The sequence below is a fragment of the Leptinotarsa decemlineata genome, unplaced genomic scaffold (assembly GCF_025532065.1).
Source record: "Leptinotarsa decemlineata unplaced genomic scaffold, Ldec_3_MD MMD2_P_RNA_scaffold_2, whole genome shotgun sequence".
In the NCBI taxonomy this organism is placed as follows: Eukaryota; Metazoa; Arthropoda; class Insecta; order Coleoptera; family Chrysomelidae; genus Leptinotarsa; species Leptinotarsa decemlineata.
This window is the reverse complement of record NW_027412529.1, coordinates 24409238-24432256: the sequence shown is the minus strand read 5'-3', so window position 1 is coordinate 24432256 and position 23019 is coordinate 24409238. Positions and strand designations below refer to the sequence as shown.

The window sequence follows — 23019 nt, the reverse complement described above, 5'->3', positions numbered from 1 at the left end:
CACTTACATGGAACACTGTCATCCTCACTGCTGGACATTCGAAGTTTTGGCATAGAACACTGACCTAATCGGCTTTTCAGCACCAAATCTGAATAATATCATAAGAAAGAAAACTCAAGTCATTCAAAAAATTACGATTTTATGTTTCGAATGAGTTGAATCTATGAGTCATTGAAAACAGTACGTAATGACAGATATTACTGTCATATTAGGTTGTTTCAAAAAATGTGTCCGTTTTGATGTCATGTGGTTTTGTAGGTCCATATCTCAATTAATATTTCTTTTACTGATCGACAAAGAATTTTCTACGCTGTTTAGCTCATTGCTATATGATATCGTAAACGATGTTTGGCCAATTTTTCTCTACGAACTCAAATTAAAGCAAAGCGCTGCCCAAACAGCTCGAAAAATTAACCAGGTATTTGGCAATGATAATGTTAATGAACGCACTGTTCAACTTGCGAAATTTCATTCGGGAGATTTTTGCCTTGAAGATGAGCCCCGTAGTGGCCAGTCTACACAAATGGTGTAGTGGCCCATCACAAATGGTGCTGAGCGGAAGAACTGAGCGTCAGCTCCCATGCGGTTTGTGATGGTTCAAAACGTAATTGGAGATGTCAAGAAGATCGGTGTTATCCTTTATTTTAACGCAATCAAAACGATCTTTTTCAGAATCGGATCGTCACGTATGATGAAAAGTTAGACCTCCACGCCAGTACACTGATTGGAGACCGATGAATTGCCCAGGTATTTCCCAAAAGAAACTTAGTCAGTGGCTGATGTGATTTACAATAACTTTCTGCAATCGAGTCAAACCATCACAGCAGAGTCCTATTGTGAATAAATCAACGAAATGTACCAAACATTGCGTCAGTAGCAGCCGGTCCAGGTCAATAGAATAGGATCCATACTGCTCCATGACAATGCCCGTTCGCACGATTCACAAATCACTGGGCGAAAATCAAACGAATTGAGTGTCGAAGTTCCGCCTCACCCATTATACTCCGCAGACCTGTTGCCAACTTCCCCACCGGTAAAGAACTTTCAGGACCACTCAAAACGGCCTTCGTCAATTTCATCGAATCCCGAAAACACAATTTTTATGCTGATGGAATCATTCGACTTGTGTTACGTTGGCAAAAGTGCATTGATTCAAATCCCGTTTTTTTTTCGATTGAAGTGCATAACTATTCACGAAATATCAAAGTTTGAAGTAGCTCTCTGTATGTTCTAGCTCATTCATCGTTTCGATATATTTTCTACATTTGTTAATCCCAAGGAATGGTTACTGAAGCTCACTGAATTCAGCTGGAAAAAATGTTTTTCGAATGATTTCATGAGACTTTAAGTTTTGTTAGATTTTATAGGAAAAACGAAGACAAATTGTTTTTGTTGGCATACATTAATTCAACTGATAATGATGCTTTGCTTCTCAGGGCAACTCATTCCAATTCAACATTTCATCCGAAACGTAGTACCACACCAAAATAAAATGTTTGAATGAATGACTAATGCTGTCCATTCACGGAGGAAGACGTTTTCGATGCGGAGGAGATTCAATCTATATAGCAACATGAGCGTCATACTCGAACCAAACCTTGTCTCTTTCAAGGGTTGAATGCCCGAAGATGAAAATTACCCCATACGGTTGATATATGCAGGAATTAGAATCTCCATAATGATCAGGGATGAAGTCAGTCTCTGGTCCTTAGACTCCATGTTATTAGTTACAAATACTCGAATCATAGAACAAAACGCGAATCACAATCGCGTCTGATGTGATTTTTGATCACTCAACGAGGCAATTTTCTCTGCTCTCAGCTGTCAGTCCAACTCCTTCCTGAATATCGATTCATTCATCCAATTCCGTTTGATATTGTTGCGTTTTCTCCGTTTTGGCCATTCTTGGACTACCTTCTATTCTGGGGAGAGGGTACCTGTCTTTTCTGGTGACATCATTAAGCCTCCTGTAGTCTAAGCAAAATTTCGTCGATCCACCTTTTTTAGTCACCAACACAACAGATGACGACCAGGGACTGTTTGATTCCTCGATTACTCCTTCCTCCAACATGTTCATAATGATGAATGCAGCTTCATCTTGCTTTGCGAAGGGAAGTCGTCTTGGTGATTAGCTTTTAGGCTTGGTATCACCAATATCGATTCGATGTTAAACTGAATCCGTTCGACCACTGATATCATTATCTTCGCCTACGAATCGGGTGGCTCTGCATAGTTTCTTCCGATAGATGTCTTCACGTTTTGTTGAGTATGCTATAGAGGGACTTCTTCCTCGATTCTGGAAATTTTCACGATCGGTAGGCAGGTGCCTATGACTTGCCCTCTCTTGGGCTGATTCCTGATTCAGAGTCGTTGGATGGCTCTAGCAATTCTGTACCCATTCCACCAAGTCCAGCAATTTCCGCTTGAGTTATTTTCTCGATATCAGGAGATATTCTTGAATCTTCCATTATAACCACCTTGGTATTGTCATATGGCTGAGAGGGGACGTTGAGTAGATTTCCAACCTTCAATAGTTTGTTCCTCATATCCACAACGTCCGAAGGGGGACATGATGTCTAGTTCCGAAATGAAATCGTCGACGATGTTGGCCACTAATACTTTGGTTTTCATTTCGCAATTTCCAAGCCTGAGTCTTACTTCAGCTTCTCCATAGACTGTCAATCTATCTCCAGTGGCTGTTTCCAGAACCGGTACTATTAGTAACTTCTTCAAACTGCTTCTTTTGGAAATATCAGCTATCATTACCTACTTTGTTGCTTCAGTTACGATGGTGAAAAGGCACTGATGAATATTCAGAAATCCGTCAACAAGTTTTCACTGTTGGGTCCTACCTTGGAAATCAAAAACCTGGGGGCTTGGGCTGCAGCAGTCAATGTCCTCCTCCTAACACTGACTAAATTTAGTTTTCCGAACTCCGACGCTCTAGTTCGGGTGATCCCGAACGCCAGTCTCTTCTTTTGTTGAATGTTGAACGAGATCGACAGTCCCGCCTCAGATGTCCTACTCTGTCGCAGTTATAACATTTTAACAGCCTTCTTGTCTTGGGTGCAGTTCCATTCATCAAATATTTCCTGAAGAGTTCTTCTAGATCTACCATAAGTCGATCTGTTCTTTTGTCTTTCTTTTCATTGATGGCCTAAAACTTTCCATTGTTGTCGCGAAGCATTTTTGGCAGCTTCAAATGATACGACATAAATGATAACTTCATTCAATTTTTTATGACGTGACATCCTCAGCGACTGCCGCAGCTTTGCATTACGAATCCCGTTGACGAAACTGTGGACACTAATCCAGTAGGTGAAGTTATCAGGTACTTTTGAGTAGGAGAGCCTTACCAATCTTGCAACTTCAGCCCCAACCTCCTGCAGACTCTCTGATGGAACTTGAGTTCTCACCTTCAGTTGAGCTTGATAGACTTGTGTTAGGTGCTTATCACCATACCTTATCTCCAAAGCTGATATGACTGATTCATAATCGTTCTGCTTATTCGCTGAGATATTTTGCAAGATTTCGGAAGCCTTTGCTCGTAGTGCCAATATGAAAGCTGTTGCTTCCTCTTCATTTTCCTATTCATTATTTTCCAGCGGCCTCAAATTGTCTGCGATAAATTGACCATGAAGGTTGAAGTTTCAATAAAACTACTGCTAGAAGGGAGATGTGTCGTTTCCAATTTGAATTTTTCCACAGTAATTCTTTTCGAGTCCGGTAATTCTTTACGAAGTTCCAGGAAAACCTCTTCAAACTTTTTGTCGACTGTTCACGCTTTCTCAAACTCCTCTTCGACGGCTTCTTCTAATCTCTCCTTTGTTACCTGAAATACTTTTTCAAATTATTTCTGAATAAATTCCTGTAGTTACTCTTCACTCATTTAGGAAGATTTTAAATATTCCAACAGATGAAGGTACAACTGATTGTCGTTTTCCTGCTTTTCCTGTGTTTCCCGAACACCTAGTAGTAATTCACATTCAAAAAACAAACTTATTCTATTTCACAAATCGCCAAGCTTTCGTCTCTGAATAGAGACTTCGTCAGAATGAAGTAACCTGAGTTTCACAATTCAAAATTGAATATTGACGAAAACATTTCAAAAAATTGACTGATGCGTCAAGAAAGTAGTTGTTTTCTGATAGGTGTCAGTCCATTAACATACAGTGTAGTGAAGTTGAGATTGGCCTAATCAAATTGTTCTTATAGATGATCTGATTTATAGCGAGTCGTCAAGTATGCCCACTCATATTATGTACTAATAACATATGACCCTAGCCCTAGATATTATTATTATGAAATACTTATCTTTGTCAGCATTGTCATCGATTCATCTAAACAATATTTTCACTTCCACTACCTATATTGAAATAAATAAATAATTGTTAGTCCCATATTTCACAAAAAGACGGGTTAACTACTGCGACCTTCTCTAACGAAGTTAAACTTAATTACTTCTAATCATTGGAATCACGAATGAAGTGAAACAACTTTAGGTTACTAAAATTGAAGTTAGGGATTACCAGACGAATGAAAATGATTATTAACGAGTTTGATTTAGACATTCATAACAAAATATACAGAAATTGAACCTACGATATATCTGAGTTGATAAATGTATTTATTTAATTCATGGGCTGAAGTATATTTTCCAAATGAATCAATAATAAACAGAAATTGATTCATTATGATGAATTAAAAAATATTTCAAATTAATATTTGAATTAACATAATTTGAAGTGCATATTGAAGATCAACATTCCAATATTGGATGCGATGCGGTCACTCATGCAGCACATCGATATATACATCAACATCCAAATTCGTTATCAATTTTTTTTGAGTAGGATTCAAAAAAGCATTCAATATGGTCGACATAAATTTGATATTACAACAGACAGGAGAGAGTTTGTCAGACTTATTCTTTTTTATATATCAGTGATACGACACATTTTGGTGAACATCTGATTGCATCTCAGATAAGTGTACAGCAAGGCGAAGTTTGAAACAGAATAGTCTCGAACCTAACTTCGATAAATGCAAATTAATTTTCAAGTCATGTTTCGAATCAGAATCCCATGTCGACATTATGGAAGTTGTTTCTGCTATAAAACTTATAGAAATATCGAAATAGCAACTATTTGGCGCCCCTCTAACAATAGAAGCTTTTTGTGAAAATTTGCAGAACAAAATAGATTCCCATCACTTGATTTCCACTCGTTTCTTTAATTCACCAGTACACATTTCTTGTTGAAAAATTGTTCAACTATTCTTGAACCACCGTATACTCAAGATGCTCTCCCTGCTGGAAAAGTCAAATATACCTTGAGAACTTTTATGATCACCTACGTGACATAATGTTACCAACAACTGTTTTACTGATATTTCTTGGCCTGTGTTGAAATTTATACTTCCACAGTCCTTCACTATTATAATTAGTGATTTAACCGTCTGAGGCGATTTTATTTGGTATTCTCAAATCAAAAGTCATTTACCTACGAATCTCTTCAGGAAGCATGGGATGAATCTTTACTAGATATTGCTTGTGACTCAATCACTCCATCCTCATTATCTCCCTTTGGAAAAGCTCGCTTCAAAGCCCACAATATTGAAGAATCTGGTGATTTGTTGAACGCACTACTTGTTGCTGCTTTGGGAACGCTATTAGATAATGATACATTCAGGGTAGCTATTGGAGTGTGGCTGTAGGAACTTTTGGTGTATTTTGGCCCTGAAATTGACTGAGGAGATGACTGATTTTGAAAAATGTTCAACTATACAGCATGGTAATTCAGCTTCTGTTTTTGGAACTATTCCATCGTCACATTCACGGGAAGGAATTGATCTCTATCTTAGAAGGTAAAGAGGTATATGAACAAGTTCTGGAATTATCATCTTCTCCTGTACTCAAAAAGGTCTGCGATATATCTATCCAGTTCAATTTCAAGCAGTTTGAATTCGAAGTTCTGATCCCGCCGGTCCGATGATTGGGTGAATCATTGCATCCGTGATTACAAAAATGACAATAGTCAATACCCTTGGGGTTGATGGGTTGAAAAATACTGGCAACACCTGTTTTATGAACAGTGTAATCCAGTGTTTATCAAACACAATATGGTTGCTGGAATTAAAAAAAAAACGCATACATGTAAGATGTCAGTACCAGTTTTTCTAGGTTGGAGAGTGCTTTGATCAAAGCGTTCGCAGAAGTTATCAAGGAATTGTGGTCAGAAGATTCATCTGATAGAGAAGTGAACAAACACATTCAATTTGAATTCATGAGTTATGCCCATTAAGAGGACCAGGAGTTCCTTAGGTATCTTTCAGAAGGGGTTTAGGTTAGGTTAGGTAAGGTGCAAAGTCAGTGGGTCTATTCGACCCTCCACCGCAACCCGCAAGGGTTTATCGTAGCTCACACCTATTTACACCCGACCAAATAAACCCAGCCCCTTAACGAAGCCGATTGGTTTGTATGGTGAGTGGTCTTTCAGATTAGATGGTTAGAGTACGGCTCTGCCGAACTCTAAAAACCTGATTCGGTCCCCAGCGGGGCAGGCACAAAGTATATGCTCTGCTGTTTCATCGTTAATGAGGTAGTCGGATAGTCAAGGTGCAAGATTCCCACCTTGATACCCGTGACAACCTGACGATGCCTTAGATTCAACCGTGCAGGGCTTTTTCGCCTCTGGTTTTGAGACAGATTCTCCGTGCGCCGCTCAAGAATTTGGTGCAAAGCGGTTTTATAAGGTACCCCGCTCTTGAGGAGATGACTCAGTCGTTTCCTGGCTGCACCACCAAACCTCTTTTTAGGTTCAATTATTGGATCAGGATTTGGGCAGTTGAGAAGCTCTTGCTCCTGAACTAAATTTACAGGGAGGTCAGTTGGAGTCGTAAACTCGACATCCATCTTCTCTGTAGACTAGCTCCTGAAATAAATTCACAGGGAGGTCAGTTGGAGGTCGTAAACTCGACACCCATCTCTTATGTAGACTAGGTCCTGATCTAAAATTACAGGGAGGTCAGTTGGAGTCGTAAGCTCGACATCCATCTCCTCTATAGACTCAGCGTCAGAAAGAATTTTTAAGTTAACTCCGTCCATAAAAGTCCCATGAGTAGCTAGGGAAAGAAGGTCAATTACGGCAGAGCCCCGCATTACCGTGACAAGGCGATGCTACGACGAGAGGGCGATCGGTATCTCAAAGGTTCCGTAGAGACAGCTGATAGGTAGTGTTATTCACCCTCTCGGCACGGATACACACACATTAGGATTAAGCCATCGTTGGGATGCTATTCAGTTAGGAAATAACAGAACCACAAGTGATTCTGTTATTCCCGTATTCAGCAGGGCTACGTGGAAGCAGGCATCCGATGGCCGCCTTCAGAAGGGGTTCACATGAGGATGTTAATAGAAATACTGGGAAATCTAAACCGATCTTAACGGAGATTGTAGACAATTTCGTTGGCCAATCAAAATCCATGACAAAGTGCACCCACTGTGGACACTCATCACTAACATTCGATCTTTTCTGGAATTTTTTTCCTCCCATACCTCAAAGATCTTCCAATTGGGAGTGTTGCAATGCTTGGATTCCTCCACAAGAGAGAAATCTATGGATGGAGATGAAAAACCGTCGTGTTCGTGGTGTAAGGAAAGGAGAAAATGAACAAAGTCCCTATCAATTCATAAGTTTTTTCGTATTTTAGTAATTTATTTAAAAAACATTCCCTCCAACGAAAAAATTTAGAGGAAAATTAATTGTTGTTCAAGTTTTTTTCAAAAGGATTAGCTATGAACAATTATGCTCCTTGTCGTTATAATCTAAACGAACTTTGGAATCACAGTGACTACTTACAGCGTACTGCAGACACCCCTACACTGGCACGTGTTATGATTACAACGATTCACTTCCCATTTTCCCTAAATCGCCTGTGATAAGAGAGGCATATGATTCAAATGATTTGTATTTCATAGTTCTGATAAAGTATATTTTCAATTGAAAATATTGAGATTTTTTTTGAAAATACTAATGAATTCATATACTGATGGATGTCATCTTTATGACTTACATAAATCCTGAACTTTGTGGTCGGAATGAGACTTTCCGAAACGTTGTGAAAATAATCCTCGTGAGGATCAAAAAATATTCTCCTTTCAATTCAAACAATATACCTTTGGCAGGAATTCAATCAAATAAGAGTGTTTTTTTCTCATAACTTTGTCCAATTTGGTACTAAAGAGCTGATAAGGCAAGTGTCTTACAGCGAAAGATCGGATGTCTACCAGTATAGGGATGACAGTGTACCATGTAAATGAAATTTCACTCTTTCATCTACTACATCGTGTAGGAATCCTGTGAATGATATCTGATTCAATTCCATAACAAATGTTGTTGTATAATTCGGTTTTCATATGAAGTATTCGTTTCGAAAGTATTTTTCTTTCGTGTGATTCAATGTTTATATGAAAGTATCTGTTTCGAGAGAGCTTCTTCTTTCAGTTTGGGTCTGAAAGTTACGTCTTTGCATGATCTACACATCTTTGTACTGACTTACTATTTTGAAAATGATTGCTCCCTTTCTTTCTTTGGAATATTTCCACATTAACCTTACTTACTATTCATTTACTTTGTTGAAATACAACAATATACGTAGGTCTTATTAAAAGAAATGCTTAGTTCTGATTAGAAAGACTGACAGTTTTTTTCGATTCGGCAACGTCTGAAATTTTACTATTAGTTGAGCAACTTACAAAATGCTCGTTTCATTGCTATTAAACGCATTTCATTGGGAATTTTAAAGTTTGTTATGTTGGATATACAAAATTACCAAAAATAACGTCATTTTGTTAACGTGAATATCCTCAAATATATTTTGTATCTTTCTCTATTTATGAAAAGCATTACCTATTTTTCTGTACGTGAGAATTCAAAGTTGACATTATGTTTTCAGAATTTCCATCATATTTGACATGTTTTTTCTGAGACTTGAATGTGATTCAGTTTACTGAACGATTTATACAACGCCGAAAATTTGGATTCAAATCTCTAAAAAAACCAAACATTCTTAATGACGTCATTATAATGATGATCATGGTCGGCTGAGTTGATCAGAATGTTGGTGGTGACTGTTTCATTTGAAAATACTACCCGTATTTTTTCATTTTTCATATACCAATAAACCAAATATACCAGCATTCTTGTTCCAATGAAAATTAGATATTTGAATATTTTCATTTATATCCATCTTTTTTCATATGTTGCTTCTGAGGAAAATATCTCTGATTACTACTCTTTAATCAACTAGTTACATCGATGTGTCAATTTTATATAATCAGAGTGTTTTTTTTTTTTTTTTCAAGATGAGCAGTGGTTGTAGTCTCGTATTACAATATATTTTTTTATTAATTGTCGGAGTTACTTTGCTGGGTTGATTTTATTGAAACTAAAGCATACTACAATACCAAAATAACAAATAATTCACAAAACAACATATGAAGGTTAAACGTATTTCTAAAATGAAATTGAATTCAATATGGCTATTACTATTTTATCCGACTAGTTCAAGAAGCAGTATTTCGTTAACATATCAAAAACTTTCAAAGTCATACAAATTCTATTATGTATTGTTGGAGATTTGAAATGGGAAGGATATAAATTATAATCATACATGGTGTTGGCAATATGATGCCGAAGTCAACAAGAGCTATGTTAATTATTCTGTGAAATACACCCACATCGTGAACCTATTTTACAATCTGCTGTTTACAGAAATGAGTGAAAATTTAATTAGGACATATGAGGGATGTACAAAGGCAGAGAAGATATGCAGTTTCTGAAATTATTCATCACAACGTAATTTTTCTGGAAATTAAATATCCACACCGTACATGAATATATAGGAATTTGAATATTGGAAGGTATCACCATTCATAAAGAAGTAGCCAACCTCATGAAGTACGCCTAGTCTGAGAAAAGGCGAAATTCGATTTCGACCAAAGGAATGAACTCTGCCAGTTCTTGGAGACTCTTCGTCTACTTTTCATTTTCATATGGAAATTTGAATAGGATAAAATCGTTTTGAAGAACTTCAAAAAATTTCAATTTGAGGGCTGATATCGTGCGAAACATGATAATTGATCCACATTCTTTCGACCAAAATTTTATAGGGGCGTCGTATTCAGATTTCTTGAAAAATACATCGATTCCTAGATTCACCCAGCCTTTTCCTGATACAAAATTAGCCAATACTGTGGTCCGCAGAATTTCATTGAGGTAGCGTATTGTTATATTTTGCTCTAACTGCATGCCAGTTTGTAAAAACATTTTTTCCAGATCGGTGGGTAAGAAGAAGTGGAACAGTGGAATGACTCGTCATATCATAGTTTCATCTGATCTCAATTCAGTAGACTTCTCATTAAGAGTTATTTGAACTCTAACGTTCATTCTGAAACACCTGATAATTTTTGTGTCCCGAAAAACTGATTACGATGAGAAATGCAGAGCATAACACCTACTATACTACAAAATGTCAGTGATTTATGTCAAATTCTCATAAAATTTATTACACTTGCCGTTTTAAGTATTCAATATAGATACACTTTGTCTTTCACACTAAGTAATTTGGACTAATCGTTTAAAAGTTATCACGATAAGATTAACTTAACACAACGCTGTAAGCCGTTACACGTCGCGTCTACTGTAAGACGACGATGGATGATGCGCGAGGAAGAAGGGGCGGTCGGAGCAATGAAGCGCCATTTTTGAGAATTTCTTCATAGGTAACATAATTCGATTTTCGGAGCTATTTATCAATTAGTGCAGTTACCATATTTTTTTCAGTCACTATATTTTCAAGTAAAGATATAAATTACTAGCATTTGTTTGAAGGTGATTGACAATGTTTCATGATGAATTTCACTAGTCCGGACTTCTATTGTCTACTATATGAAATGATTTGAAATCCCTGAAACAACTAAAAAAGAATAATTAAAAATGTATAGCTAAAAATAACAATTATATTAAGCAAAATAAACCTGAAATGAAATAATAGTGAAATAAACTACAAGTAAAAATATAACAATTGAATAAATAAAAATAAAGGAATGAAAAAAGAAAATAATAAAAAAGCGTAGAGATTCCGAGTCACGTTAGTTCACGATGTTTCGATTGTTAGTATCTACAATCATCTTCGGGTGATGACTGGACTGATTCCTCCGAGAGATGACTATTTATAGGTCGTTTCACTTATCCCTGCTTTCCATTTTCCGCTTCACTGGTTCCGTGGGAGATGACCGTTTTGGTGGGAGTTGGCCATTTTTCGCTTTATGATGGGTTTCCATATGTTGCGTATTTCTACGCTGGCCTGGCTGAATACGTTGTTGGACAACATGTATGCGGCTTCCTTGAATTTTCTCCTAAACCAATGTTCCTCTCTGTGCAAGATCTCAGCTTGGGACCACTCGATGTTGTGTTGATGGGTCCAAACATGGTCTGCTATTCCTGATTTGCTGGTTTCCCGCTCTTATATTAACGTACAGCCGAAGCTATTGAACCTAAAAGTATAGGTTCTTTGTATAACGTAAATGAGCATCAATGAAGCAAATCAGGAATTTCCACCCCCAAGGGCAAAAATAGGGGCTCAAAGATTGTATTGAATTTCGTCTGTTTTGAAGTTGGAAACCTGAAGTTGGGTTGATGAAATAATGTAATTATTTGTTTAAAATGGGCTGTCACCAAACCTAATGTAACAAACCAAATTCAACGCGGGGGGAAGCCGCCGGTAACAAGTAGTATAGAATAAAGTAAACTCCAATGTGCCATACTTAAGAACTGTAACAGTTGACAACCGTTTCAGATGATCTAAACAGTTCAGATCATCTCTTGATAATGCCAACTTGCAGACGATCATTGATAAAAGTGTTATAGTTCTAGTTTATGGATGAAGTTTCAAAATTCATTCCGCACCAAATGTTATCGTTTCATATTTCAGTCTGACTGCATTTTGTCAAATATATTCATTTTTCATTACAGGCTGAAGACAAACGACCCATATATTCTTTCAAAGGTGTGAATGTGCGGTATGGCAAACGATTTCCTCGTTTGCCTAGTCCACCTCCAAAATGTTAACGCTAACAATGCGAAGAGAAGATAGACCTCCAAGAGTTCCAGTTACTAATGCCAGTGATGAGTTTGTAGATATCTTGCAAGTGCAACAACTTCTTATAAATGAAAACCGGAGGGAGCCCTCTGTTCCAGTGCATCAAACTGTTGGAAGGCTTTCGGACACTTTCGGTGCTCCAAGTTATTACTATGGAGGATATCAACCGTCGTCGCATCAAGCTTCCACAAGCGTGGACGACTTGGTGGCTATGTGGTTTTCGGGATCGTCAGCAGCTGGTAAGTGAACATTGTCTGATTATATATCTAATTTCGATTCATGTACAGATGCAAGTTTAGCACTTCGCTATTAGAATATTTGCAGTTTCCAAAATGTTGGCTAGCACACGAATTTAATTTCATGAAATATGATTCGACAGAAATACGTTTATAACCTTATAACATATGGAACGTAAATCAAAATAGCCATCAAGATAGCCATTACCATTCGATTAAAACTCCTTGGAAGACAGAAATAAACTAGGATGATATTTCTAAAATTGAGATACAGATCCTATCCAAAAATATTAGTTTCAAAGTTAACAACTATTTTAGTTAGGACGTCTCATTCGAATCCTGGAATAATGAATATATGAAGAAGTAGAGTAAAATAATTTGAAATGTAAATGTGAATGAAAGTGAATTAGCTGATTGGTCATTCGAACATAGGTACACCTGATCACAAAACATACATTCTCAAGACAATACATCACAAATTCTTTTAGAGTACAAAATCAATTTGAAACGTGATATTCTTTCGAAATTTTACATGACACTTTCTCGTTTTTTATTATTAATGACAATATATTGAAAAAAGTAGAACCAGCGTGAGGAGGTGACACTTTGTTCTCAAAATTATTACACTTGATAAATTGGTTAAGGCTTTTGCGGCCGAGATTTTCAGTGTTACTATTTTCATTCGGGTTTGAAGGCCGTTGACAAATGATTACATTTGTCAAAATGAATGTCACTGTTGTTTCTTGACTCATGCGCGTGATTATGTTTGCTTTGTGTAAGTGATTGGTAATTAGCATTGGACATGGCTTATCAGATTATGAAGATAAATCCCCTACAAGACTCTATACTTGAGATGACTTATCAGTCTTATGAATCTTTTGTGACCCCAAACACCAAACCTAGACTAGATCATAGTAAATATAAATCAATTATTGGTTAACAAATCGAACAGAATTAACGAAATATGTTTCATTGAAGGAACTCTACAAAATTCCGAACAACTACAGAAATTCAGTTTACAGTCCAACTGATCACTAAGAATTTTTGAACATTTTTCCATTTCAAATTTTAATCTTCAATGAAGATGATTATCTCATTTACATGAAAACTGTATAAATTTCATTTTGTCTCTATTGAATTGAATTGGTATTCAACTTGATGGGTAGAATTGTCACTTTTTGCATAAAAAGAATGCTCGAATAAATCTATAGGATAGGTACACGAAAACCCTTCTCCAACACTATAACAAAACTAATCTTGACCTTCAATTTCCAGGTCAAACTTTCATTTTTTATATATGTCTCATAGATCGTGAAAATTTCATGAACTCCTTTTTTTCTCAGAAGTACAGGGGATGACAGAAAACAGAGCTATAAATTTCCAAAAGTTCTGCTTTTTTGAATTTTTTCAAAATTCGTGCATTTGTAATATCAGACGCTAAAATTTTATACTTAAGCTTCTCTTTCAACATTTCATCTTAGAAAAAATCAGCTCCATTCATCAGCGTATTCAGAAAGACAATTGAAATTAAACGATTGAAATTGTTTGGAAGTTCGAACAAAGAATATGTATAACTAGTTATTTGTGATATGTTATATGTAACTGACCACTGGTGGAAAAATATTCAGAATACAAATTTACATGATTTTCCCCAAAACTTTTCGAAAATGAAAAAACTCTATTTGGAATTTTTTTTTCTCAATTTGCTGATGCATTCCCCGAGTTTTCTATGAAATGGGGTGAAATGATTACGTTTTTTGAATTTGTAAATATATTGTAATCTTTCTTCGTACACATCCCCAAAGTACGACCTAAACCGATAAATGATTCAAAAAATTCCTGTCACACTGGTTATCTTCTCTATCTTCTCAACAATATCATTTTGTTTGTCCTCTATCTGTTCTAGATGATTATGACAAAAACCTAGTATACACTCCAAAAGGGTATCAATGATACTCCTGACGTTTTTATTAGCAGATACTAAGTACTACTACTCATGAAACTAATCTACCAGTTTCGATACATATATTGCCCTATTTAAAATTCCTTTTTATCGTACTATTTTAGAAGGTCATGCATTGTCTCTATTTGTAATAGCGTGGAGATCAGTTGGTCTCATCCAGATTTTTTTTTGAGAAAAATTTAACTAAAGAATATTTGAAGAAAATACAAATCGCATAAAATGTACTCCATCTTGTTTCTGAAAATAAGATGGTCCAATTGATAAAAATTCATCACAGACAGCGGATCTGCTCTATTTTCTGGCGATAGAAAGATTTCCGTAATAATTATACTCGTAGTTTAAGCAGCGATCAAACATGATAACCTGAAATAACGAACACAAACTTGTGGTTGAAGATCGGAGTATCTGATTGTGAAAATGATAATATATTGCAGTTTAATGAGTTTAGCCCAGCCACTGATGAAATTCTGAAAAAAAGTAAAGAGTACAGGATCAGGTGCAGTGAGTCCCCAAAGTTCCAGTTCAACTTTTTATTTTACACAAAGCTTGCGAATAATTTGGAATTGGGTTTGACGAAAAATTGTTAAAAGTGAAGCAATGAAAGTTGTTACATATTCAACTATTTATATGTTATCTGATGAACCTATTCATTCTATGAAATTTCACCTAATATATTATTCAACATAGGGACCTGTTTATGAGTCGACACAGATACATGATCTTTATCACTCGTTGTGAAATACTAAATCAGAATTACATCTCATCAAAATCCCAATCATTATTTTCTTTAATTCTAGTCAATAAATTCACGAAAATCTCATACTTTTCCGGATCAACCCTATCAAATAAAACTGATTGTTGTATCACATATTTATTCGGGATTTTGAATAAGCTGACAGTCATCAACTCCATTCTACTATGAATAGTAAAAATTTAATATTGATAAGAAATTGAAAATTATGATAATTGTTGGTAACATTATTTTATATTGATTCATAATGAAGAAAATCCAAACATTCTGGGAAAAATATCCCTTTGCCTCATATATTTTCTTTGTCATCCCAAAAGCAATATCTTTCTTATTTACAGTAAAAACCCCTCAAAATAGCTTTCAACCGTACCTTAAATATTGAATAACATGGCGTAGTTAACGTTCAGATTTGAGCTTCATGTAATTTGGTATTTTCTGTCAAAGTCATCATCAGTGAGATTGGGTGCGTCTGAAACAAACCTTCCTACTACCTACTTTTCTTAAAACAGTTTTCATATTACGTTCATCTTCGAATTGAAAGAGTATATTTTCAGAAGAGATTGGGGAAAGGAAAGCTTGGGCTTTCTACTTTTCTACTTTTTAAAAATGTTGGAAAATTCCAAAGGCAGAAAGAAACCACTTGATTTCAGATACAAACTAGAAGTAAAAGATCTTTCGACACAATTATATCCATATAAATATTGAATTTCACGAAAGAAAATTTTGAAAAAACTATTGTGTTTATAAGAATATGGAATGAAAAGAATCACTTTTTGCTATTCAGTTTGTACAACAAATCGCGTTATGGAATTAAATCAGATATAACTCATCTTATTCTACTAGTGATGTAGAAAAACCTATTTTGGTGATAACCTAGCAAACCGAACATGGCCAATTTGTTCTATTTGAGATTTTTCTACCTAATTTCTAAAATATTTGAAAAGTTATTCTGCTATTCTGGTTGTAGTAAAATAAAACAATTGAAAATTATTATTATACTCGTATATTGAGTTCTGAGTCGTGTAACTGAATTTCTTTTATATATTAGATTCATGTGAAAAATCAGTTACTACTATACTTATTGAACTGAAAGATACTTATCTTGAATTTTCAGAATATATTTCCAGATCTATACTTTTCACATTGATATGCCTTACATATCGACTTATAGTATGAAAACCTAATCATAGGAAATTATTCAAGTGAAATTCCATAGGGATTTAATAAAATTTCAATTTTGTCGACAGAAAAACTAAACTTTGATGTCACACTCTGTGAGGTTTGCCCGAATTTATCAGATATCAAATAAAGTAATGACTAAGTTTTTCTATAACTTTGTCAAAATACTTTACGATTTTGTCGAAATCCCTCGCAGAATGATAACGTGAAGTGTTATTTTTCCAACACGATTTTTGTAACTATTTCATTTGCAGTAGCGCTTTCATGCCCCATAGAATTTTTATCCGTTATGATTTAGAATTATGTTAAACCGCAATCTTTTTTTGTGAGTAATCTACTTCCTCTTCGTAAGATTTGAGAAATAACAGGATGCTGTAAATGGAACCGATGATTGGAGTTTAATCTGAAAAAGAACAAAAAGATAATTTATACACCAGGAAGTTATGAACAACGATATTCGAAGAATAGAAAAATAACTTTCAGTTGTATTAGGAAATATTAATCGGTGATTTGGTGTACCATATTTCTTCATCACGAATCTATTTCATCTTTTATGCCATTTTATGATAATTCTTCTGTAATATACTAATATGTTTCAGTTGTCCTCATAGCACATATCTGTTGAGTATATGCTGTGAATGAGAAAAATGTTCCTATTTACAGCTTGTCAAATGTAGGAAGAGCTTTCTGAATTCCGTTGGTCCCGCCCACTAAATGTGCATTCGTTAGAAGACTATGAGAGCGAGAAAGAGAGAATTCTCAAGTCTCTTCCTAGATTTGACAAGCTCTAAATTCAAATTTACAGCTGAAACAATATAATGCATATTCTATGTAGTCCAAATAATATCTCTCAGCAGGGATATATGATTAACAGAATATCTATGTGGAGAATGTGATTGGCAGTGTTCTAGATCTCCACACTGGCTTGGTTGATTACGTTTCTATCCAATATGTAATTGAACTTCCAGCAATATTACATTGGTGAGTTCAAACATTCTCCTCCAAGTATCTTACCGCGAAACATAGGATGTTTAGCAGTGAGGATGACAGTGTTCCATGTAAATGAATTTTAACCTCTTTCATTAATTATATTATGTATGAATGTTTGGAATAGAAACGAAATAGAGAAAAGTGTTTTTTGTATAATTCAGCGTTCATATGAAAATATTTGTTTCGAAAGTTTTTTTTCGTGTAATTCAATGTTTATTGTGTTTTATTGTGTCTGAAAGTTACTTCTTTGCATGGTCTACACGTCTGGTAATTTTTTGAAATTCATTGCTCCCTTCCTTTCTTTGGAAGATTCCCACATTTTTTGTATCAAGATGCAGAACTAGAAGGCCAACTTTCTTTCCGAAAAATTAATCTCTCCTAAAAATATACCCTTTCAATTCTCCTCCACCTATTGTTTTCTCTTCGCTGCATTATTCCACTAGTGGTGATTGGTCGTGGTTGCATTCGTAATTCATGTACTGTTCTATGTTAGTAGGTTTTCTGTTCTTTTTATTCTTGGTGTTTTTCATGTTCCTTTTCCATTGTGAATTTTATGGAAGGTTTCGTGTAACATTGCATAAATACGTCTCCATTGATTCACACTAGAAAAGCATTTTCGTGTTTTCTCAACCTGACTCGTGTGAGCTTCTTAACAAAGGATTCAAACCACTCCATGTTTATGAGTATATAAGCTATGATTGGTATATAATTGGTATGGTATATATAATCATGTCTTAAGTGAAATTGCGTTTCAATGATCAGTTCTATTCATAACCCTGTTCTGACTTTCAATTCTTCATTCTTCACTTTCGGGTGACCGCAAGCACTCACTCGACAAAAACGTTGGTGAATCAGCTTTCTGCGCCAGAACTGCTCTGATACTTCGATTTCCTTCAGTAACTTGACAAAGTACTTTGAATCGAAAAGAATATTTTTCCTGAATAATTGGAAGTAGAAATATTGATAGTACATGGGTGACCAAATATCTGGAATAGATAATCGGTCTAAGTAGAACATCTGTCTTATGAATCTTTTAACAGTTTAAACGAGTCAGATCGACAGACTGCTTCAATCTGATCGGTGAGTAAACTGATCCAGAAAACGAATTATTTGAGGGTGCAAAAATGTAGGCGCAATGGTGAAGTTTAGGCCTCTGCCAAGTGAAGATTTATCTATAACCGTTACTGGTTCTCATTTAGACATTGCTTCCCTAATTCCAGTGGTATGTTCACTATGTCTTGGCGAATTTTTGAGCAACAACTGAAAATTGTCGCTCGATCCTTCTTCAAAGGTATATTTCCTCGACACGTGCACTTGACTGGGGAACGTCTTTCAATGATGGTTATTGGCTTGTTCCAATATACGAGTCATGCTATTGGAAATTTCAAAGAAAAACTGTTGGGAATAATGTCGTTGTCGGCACAAGAAACTAAGATGAATTTATTCCTTACTAAGCTGACGATGTAGTTGAAAAATGTTTCTTGTTGGTTGACAGTGGTTCAACGTCCATTGTCTGAAAAAGGAAATTGAAATTTCAGATAATATAAATGAATCAGGTACTAAATATCATATTCAGAAAACACACTTCTATGTGAGATTTAGACTTGAAAATGGTAGTCTCATATATTAAAGTATGTTTTTCAAATATATTTTCATAGATTTACACCAAGTATAGCAGTTCTATCATAATACTAAACAACAGTTTGGTGTTGGGATAAAACTCCAGTAATATTCATTACTACACCAAAGGCTCCAAACAATATCAGTGTAAGGATTGAAATAATCGAAAAGACTCAGTTGAAAATAACTGAGAATAATCAAAATGTATGAAAAGGAATAACAATGACTAGGTATGAAAAGTAGAAGTGCAAGTTTGCTAATTTGTAGAGAAAATCGAATAATTGTGGCCTCAAATAAAATTAAAGTAAAAAAAATGTGGGTAAGAATATTTTTCACGTAATAAGCATGATATTATAGACTGATACAAAAATTTGATGAATCCAACCTCCATTTTAATTGTCTGTCATCTTTCAAATACAAAAAAAAACACTTTTTGCATTTCTCACTGAAACACTTTTTTCACTTTGTTACCACTTGAGCGTAGGTGTAAAATGATTTAGTGTGGGTTACCAGTTGCTAACTCTCTGTAATTATCTGGATATGTATAAATATGATAAATATAACGTTATACTAAAAAGGTAATATTACAATAGGTAACAATTACTTTATTAACGTTGGCGTTGAAACAACCATTTGATTCGTGTGTTTCTATTCGATTTGCATAATATTTTCATGGTGTTTCACTGAAAGAAATATTTTTCAGAGTTATGTATTTATATGTGACGGAACTGACCGATACTTGGGAAAAATCAATTCAAGTAACACTTCATTGTGGAATTTTTACTAAACACTTCACAAAAAAACAATACATGTTTTATTATGCAAAAGCTGTGTAGTGAAAATCGTTTAATGAATACGTTCTGTATTCATTAAACATAGAAACTTTCAATAGTTTAAAGAGATAGATTATTTAGGTATTCAAAAAATACTTTATTGTGAGATCTTCACTTATACGAAAACGTAACATGTGTTTCGCTACACAATAGCTTCTTCAGGCGTGTTTTCAAGTGAGAATCTCACAATAAGGTGTTTTTTTAATACGTTATGAATATTCAACAAGTATTGACCGAATCCATCTCGAAGATTACACAGGTTATATTATTCAAAAAATTAATTCTAATTTTCGGAGTGATTCAAAATAAAGTTGGCATGAAAAACCAAGTATCGTAACAGGTACATTGAGAATATGTTAATAAGATGAATTTAAAGGAATTGTCTAAATGGCAAAAAATGTCTGGTTTTTCTTGTTAGTGCAAATGAACTTTTACACTGCTTTAATGACTTTAAATAAATATACAAATTTCTTTCCACCGAAGCAAATAATCAAAAGCCAAACTTAGTATCGTTCTCGACTGTCCAAACTTCCTTTTCTTGTAGAAATATCACAAACTGCTATCTAGCAGGGCTTGTACCATATTTTCTAGAATGGAGTTAATAGTATCGAGCAGGAGTAATTGCGGTTGTGTGGTATGGGGTTGAGCAATATTAAAGAAAATGAAGCGTTGCTGACTGAATCTTCTTTCATCAACGGAGCATCCACCCTATTGAATTAACCTATAGACATTCTAAAATCAATCAAAATTCATAATCAAATCTCTTCAAATTTAAATGGATTTTATTTGTAGTTCAAAATGTGAAATCTAATGAACTTGAAAAGTAATGAAATTAAAGATGGGTTCTCAAGAACCAGGAAGCCAACCTCCTCTTTGACAACTTCATTCCGACAATTCGATCGAATATCGTAATATATACTATAACAATTTTCAATTGAAGGTGATTCATTAGCAACGTCGCACTTGAAGTGACCAACGGATAATCCTCTTACCAACTCTGCAGAGGCGTACCAAAATAATATTTTTATTTATTTAAACACATAGGTAATTACGTAAAAATTGTTATAGTAGGTGGCGCTACCTGGTGTCAATGGTAAAACTGATCACATTTTCTTATTATGTCTAATACAGTAAACAAAAAAAATTACAAAATAATTATTATGTTCCTTTTATATAGAAAGAGAACAACAAAGTGAAGAAATAATTACCTATGGTATGCTTATGAAGTTTCAAAATCCACTGACTCGTCCGAAGAGAAATCCCCAGTCATAATTGAATTTATTATTATTTGGTCGAAAACAGTATCTCCCAGTTCTCTTTTTCCTTGATCACATGGCCTACAGCATTAGCCCAATCTTCTTTCCGTATCCGTTCCATTGCGAGTTCTAATAAACGTTGGACATCAGAAATTTTAAATGTCACGTTTTCACGAGCTACGTAACCCTTAATTTGAGCCCAGATCAATTCTATCGGGTTTAACTCGCAATGGTAAGGAGGAAGTCTTGAAATGGGGATGCCTTCAGCACGTGCTATTGTATCCACCACATGCTGGCTATCTGTCACGATGCTGTTTAATGACACTCATAAGCCTGGCCTTAACCTCGGAAAATAGAATTCCTTTTTGACCTAACCAACTCTGCATGTCTGCTTTTCTGGTGGTCATAATTGGCAGCTGTTCTACCAAACGGCTGTGATGAGAAGCGTTATCCATTACTATTACTGAATTTGGCTCGACTCGTGGAAGAAGGGATTCAAACCATCCATCAAAGCGTTGGGCGTCCATGTCTTCGTGATAATCCCCTGTTTTTTTGGATAAAAAAATTTGTGCACTATCATCTGAAAAGGCACTCTCGCTACCTATATGGGCGACAATTAGTCGTCGGCCTTTACCCATTGGTCCGCGTAACCCTGTTGATAAACCGTCCACAAATGCTTGACGATAACTAGTTACAGTAGTATCTTGCCAGATCTTAGATACTGCGTGACAAGCATTCACCCACGTTTCGTCCAGATAATTAATCTTTTTGTGAGCAGAACGCATTTCTCTAATAGAGAGAAGATATCTCCATCGCCATGAGACTATATCTTCTCTTTCTATCAAGACAGCTTCACAGGATCGTTTGGCATATATAAATTTTAAATCTTCTTTTATTATTTTCCTCAACTTCTCATTGCTCATTTTTGGAATGAGATCATTATCCATTACCTTCGTCCTAATGGATTCGAGGGTTGGCGCTTTATTCTCGAAAAAGAAAGAATGAATGGTATAGCGTAAAAAAATTTCTGGTACTCGTCCAATTTAATTTTTTTCCTACCACGACAATGTACTTTTGGAGCTTGCACAATCCCAGTCACCTTTTTTTCACATAGAATGCGTTCAATTGTCGACACGAATATTCCCGTTAAAAATGAATACTGGGCTATAGCTTCCACTGTAAGGAGTGTATTTTTTAAATTTTCGTACACTCTAGAGACAATCTGTTTTTCTTCTAACGACATAAACTTCCGCTCTCTTAGTACATTACTTGGACCTGCTACGGCATCCATCTTAATACTATGGAAATAATGAAATTCAATCATATCATTCAGCTATTTGTCTGTTGTTTACTTACCCCAAAAACTATTTTAAAGTTGATGTATTTTGAAAAACACTTTATTGTGAGATTTTCAGCTATAATATCCCAAGGACATTGATAACTAACGAAATAATTTTATCACAGTTTTCGAAAGCACGTTATTTGGTAACATCCCGACGCCGAAGGCGGAGGGATGTTACCTAAAATAACGTGCTTGAGGAAGTTGTGATAAAATTATGAGTTATTTATCAATGTTCGAGGGATATTCGGTGAGAAAATTTTTTGCAATTCGAACAAAATTATTTATTGAACACACAGTTATTAAAAGAACAATTCGTATAATGATATTCCGTTGATCTTGCTGTATTTGCCTCGGTTACTGCATAGGTGTTTCCACGCATACTATTGATTATTTGGTTATGATGTTCCTGAGCTTGTTTTGCGTTTAGTGGGATCTGTTTGTAAATTTCTTCGTGCTGCGTCGCGTGCATTCCGCGCTTGTTTGAATGCAACACTTTTAAAGGGGTCTAGCATGATATTATACTCCTTGTAATACTTTTCTTGTAATAATTTGCTTGTTATATTCCATACGGTTTTAACAGTAGCCTCCTTAAACTCTGTGCTATCCTTTTTTCTCATATTAATCGCCCAATCCTTGAGTATTAATGCAAGCTCTTCGAGAGTACGATTTCCATCCAATTCATATTTT

The 23019-nt window shown here is 35.3% G+C and overlaps 1 protein-coding gene across 3 annotated transcripts in view; it reads left to right on the top strand.

Moving 5' to 3' along the window:
* Nucleotides 1-23019, top strand: part of sr (zinc finger domain-containg protein striped) — a 63552-nt gene that overhangs the window by 5244 nt on the left and 35289 nt on the right. For all 3 annotated transcript variants that reach the window (XM_074186193.1, XM_074186189.1, XM_074186197.1), the window contains exon 2: nt 12036-12401. In XM_074186193.1, coding sequence (XP_074042294.1) covers nt 12125-12401 — 277 coding nt within the window. In that variant the 5' untranslated portion in view covers nt 12036-12124. The remainder of the gene's footprint in view (nt 1-12035; nt 12402-23019) is intronic.